Source organism: Trichinella spiralis (genome assembly GCF_000181795.1).
Source record: "Trichinella spiralis strain ISS 195 chromosome Unknown Scfld4843, whole genome shotgun sequence".
Classification (NCBI taxonomy): Eukaryota; Metazoa; Nematoda; class Enoplea; order Trichinellida; family Trichinellidae; genus Trichinella; species Trichinella spiralis.
The window spans coordinates 1-4,220 of record NW_003531782.1 but is presented as its reverse complement, the minus strand read 5'-3'; the positions used below and the strand labels follow the sequence as shown (position 1 = coordinate 4,220).

The window sequence follows — 4,220 nt, the reverse complement described above, 5'->3', positions numbered from 1 at the left end:
CCGACATTGTTGCAGCGTTTATCTCCGGATCAGCGACCACGATATTTAACCGAAATACAACAGTAATCAAATTACAGCGTCGTCATAAGTCCTTTATTGATTTCTGTTGCTGATTTTTAATATTTCAGTCTTGCATGTTCGAATCATTTCCATGGTGATGATCTAACCAAATTGATTGGCGCCTTCAGCGGATGCCGCTGCTTCATGGATATTGCCTGATATTGCAAGTGACACTATGCTTAATTGGAATCCATGTTTCTAATTCCTCCACTGACGAAATTTTAACTTCATGATTATACTGATGAAGAACAAAACTTTACTGGCATATGTTGCTCTGTTGAATTTTTGATAACTTTCAAATTAGCTTTTCATCGTATATGCCGACATCTGCCCCAAAATGCTGCTGAATTCCCGTTGTCCGATTCTATTGATAAAATGTATGAATCTTTGAAGCAAGCTGAAAAGTTATTACCGCTGCATTCATGATCTTGAATGAATTCTATATCAGATTTTGAAGCATAAACACTTATTTGATCGACATCCTTGTTTTTATTATTGTATTATTTATCTAAACAATAACTGATAAATAACATTTACCTAAAATTTGCAGTGCTTTACAACATGAGCAATGATGTGTGAATGAACGATGAATCATTTTCATATCTGCTTTTCTTTGAGAATAAAATAGCAATGCAAACAGATGAATTTTGAAATGCCAAATTTTAAACAGTTCACACGTTCTGTTAGTGCAGCTGTAGCATACGTTGACTCAGTTCTTACAGGAGCAAATAGTCGGATACAGAATGATTTATCGACAGGAGAAAGAAGGCGTTTGGGGTGGAGTAGAAATTTTTTCATGCAAACATTATGTTTCCACTTCACCATTAATTACCATTTGGACTGTTGATGAAATTTTAAAAGAAAAAATTTGTATTTAATAATGAATATTATTATTTATTGAATAAAGTATAAACAACAGGATACAATTTGGCAGCAGTTAAAGTTTTATGTATTTTCTGTCTGTTCACAAACTGCAAGCCAGTTTTATTGAATATACAGATGCCGTTTCTCATTTATCTCCTCCTGAATTTGTATATCAAAATTGAAATTATTGTTAGTAGCTTTGTTTATTATTTAACTGTTTTCGAGCTTTGAAATTATGGAGTATAAAAAATTTGAACAAATCCATATAATATAAGCATTGCAGGTATGTTCAGTAATTCGAAATTTTACTGCAACGACTGAATGAATTGTATGAAATTTTGCCTCACTTAGAGCATTCATCCAACTATATATATATATATATATATATATATATATAATTTATCCATAATTTGATGTTGTTTTGTAAAGTTCATATAGTGAGGGATGGAGAATTTTTGTTTAAAAATCACGGCAACAACTCGGATGATTTGTTGTTATTGGTGGAACTTTTTAGCTGACAGTGATTGCAGTGTAGAAAAATCATCAGAAGAAAACAGCCGTTGTCATAGTTCATCTGGTATGCAGATTATGCGACCCAAGCGCATGAGAACTTCATTTAAGCAGCAGCAGTTGAGAACGATGAAAGCTTATTTCCAGATGAATCACAATCCTGACGCGAAAGATTTGAAACAATTAGCCCAGAAAACAGGACTAACTAAAAGAATATTGCAAGTATTTTATGAACAATTCCTTTTATTTTACATTCACATCAATTTTTGTTTTCAACAAACGGAAAACAATTATGAGAATCTTACGTATTGGACGGTGGGAAATGGAATTTTATTTGTTGTAGGTGTGGTTTCAGAATGCAAGAGCAAAGTATCGTCGAAGTGTAACATCGCACGAAACAATAGACCAACCCGTGAGTCCGTGCAAGAGCAGGCCGAACTCATCTCCATCAACTACACCGGAAGGGAAGGGCTCTCATCAACAGTCGATGACCATACTGGACGATTTGGCGGATCAGTGCTCCAAACGGTCCCTGCATTTGGCGTTTGACAAATGCGCTAATTTGGAATCGATCGGCTTGAGTAATGGAGTTTGTTAGGCAAATTTCCACTGTGCCCGGCAACCATTTCAGAACCACAGCAATAACTGAAAAATTATATCATGTATCAAGCGCAACTTGTCGTCCACATTCTGTGTCCATATCTATCTATCGTCCATTCATGCTTTTATTGTCCTCTTTTCACTCTTTATCAGTCAAATCATTTCATTGCAAATTGCAAACATTCAGCAAACATCTCATGCAAAATTGAACAGGAAGAACCATGAGATTCTTCTCCTCATCTTTTGTTTTTTCCCTCTTTTTCTTACTCACTCACTCTCTCTCTCTCTCTCTCTTTTCTTCAAACTGCATGCAGTTGTTTTGTACACTTGTTAGCTGTTGTAAATTTGAAGCTGTGTTGAATGAGAAGTTTTTGAAGATGTCTTTTGTTCAAAAGGAAAAAATTACAAAAAGAAGAAAGTGATGTGTAACAAATAAATTTGAAAATATTACACGAGCAAATTTCTGTGAATTTGAATTTGTAGCAAAGTTGTACACCAGCTGAATAAATGGAAGCAGTGTACGTACATACAGTTTATAAAAGAAAATATGAAAATGAACTATCCCTGTGTGGAAATTATTTTTAACAGATTATTCATTCAAATTCAACAAGCTGAGCAGATTCTGTCTGCATTTTTTTATTCTGCGCTTAATCTTAAATTAATTTTCATTCAGTCAGAACGCGAAAGCTGTTATCCATCATTGAGATGAAATCTTGCCCAAATAGAGAGATAGATAGATAGATAGATAGATGCTAAATTAACAGCAATACGGACTTTTTTTTCATCATTGTTTAAACAAAATGACAATTTTTTTTCAATAATTCTAATTTGTAGTGTCACTGTAGTTATATGATTTTTTTGTTATTCGTATACAAGGATGATCATCCATAGAAAATGCAAATATACTTTTGTTTATTTATTTGAATTTTGCAACATTTGATCGCATAATTGCTGAAATTTGATTTTCGATAGCAATAGAACCTTTTGCCTTTTAAATTACTGTACCTGATTTGGACTTGAAAACTTTCCTATTCGAATGCATATTTGTGAGAAACGCTTGCGCTCTTTCAATAATTCAACAACTTGTTGCAACTTAAATGCCTTTTATACATCGCAGTTTTATTCGAAAACCGAATCTCAGTTTTCTTCAGTTAATTTTTGCAAATTTGATAATGCATCACCATAATGAGAATGTTAAAATATGTTTTTGTTCTTTAACATTCAGTGTATATCAGTTTTATGAAATTGTGATTTATTTTGTTTTTTGTTGTTTCATACTAACAAACTTAACCCAGTGATGCATATGCATTGGATGCAGTTTTATAGATATATTAAAAGTTCAGGCTAGTGGTGAGCTATACTAAGTGAAAAGCAAACAAACGTCAAGGCCATGCTTGAAAATTTGCATGAAAATTATGGTAAACAAGTTCGACAGCTTCATGTTCAGAAAACACAATGTTCGCAACCTTAAATGTAGAATCACGTCATCAGCAAAATCATACCAGCGCAGCCATAAACGTTTTATTCTGCTGCAATCTTTTTACTTTTTTCCAATGAGTTCCATTTATGTAGGTCATTTTTGAATTTTCAAAGTTCAAGTTAAGACGTGCGTCAATTTGTTTTGGCTAAATTAATTTTTTTGTTATGGCATTTTTTGTCCGATAGTTTATATTTTGACTGAATTTGAAATGTCAAGGTCATTTTTGAATTTTCAAATAACTGTCATTGATTGTTTAATTTGCCGCTTTATGCGAATTGCTTCTTCTAATCATTACTTTTTTTCTCTTCTTACAACAAGTCAGCATTTAATATAAAATGAGTATACATTTTATTTCTTACATTGTTTTTAGTATTTAAATTATACTTAGTAATAAAGATGAAATGACAGTGTCCGTATTGGGAAGTGTTTATATGATTGGCAAAACTGCAGTTAAATTTTCTCCTCAAACAGAGTGCATTAGTTAAGTAAATCAAGCGCAATGAAAAATATACAGTAGCCATATTTATCAGCAGAAACGAATGAAATAAAAATTTGCATGTTAAGTCGTTTGCTTTATTGACATAATTTTAGTTTGAGGCCGTCCGTGTATGAGAGCAGTGCGTTTTGATTGGAAAATTAACTGAAGACCAATATCAAATACCAAACACGAATTTTCCTTTTTATTCCTTATTATTTTTTGCAATAA

The 4,220-nt window shown here is 32.6% G+C and overlaps 1 protein-coding gene across 1 annotated transcript; it reads left to right on the top strand.

The window, feature by feature from the left end:
* The first annotated feature begins 1,368 nt into the window (after positions 1 to 1,368).
* Tsp_13243 (LIM/homeobox protein Lhx9) lies at positions 1,369 to 2,032 on the top strand. The gene is made up of 2 exons (XM_003367090.1): positions 1,369 to 1,656; positions 1,778 to 2,032. Exons 1-2 carry the CDS (start codon positions 1,369 to 1,371, stop codon positions 2,030 to 2,032), a joined length of 543 nt encoding a protein of 180 aa, XP_003367138.1.
* The last annotated feature ends 2,188 nt before the right edge of the window (positions 2,033 to 4,220 follow it).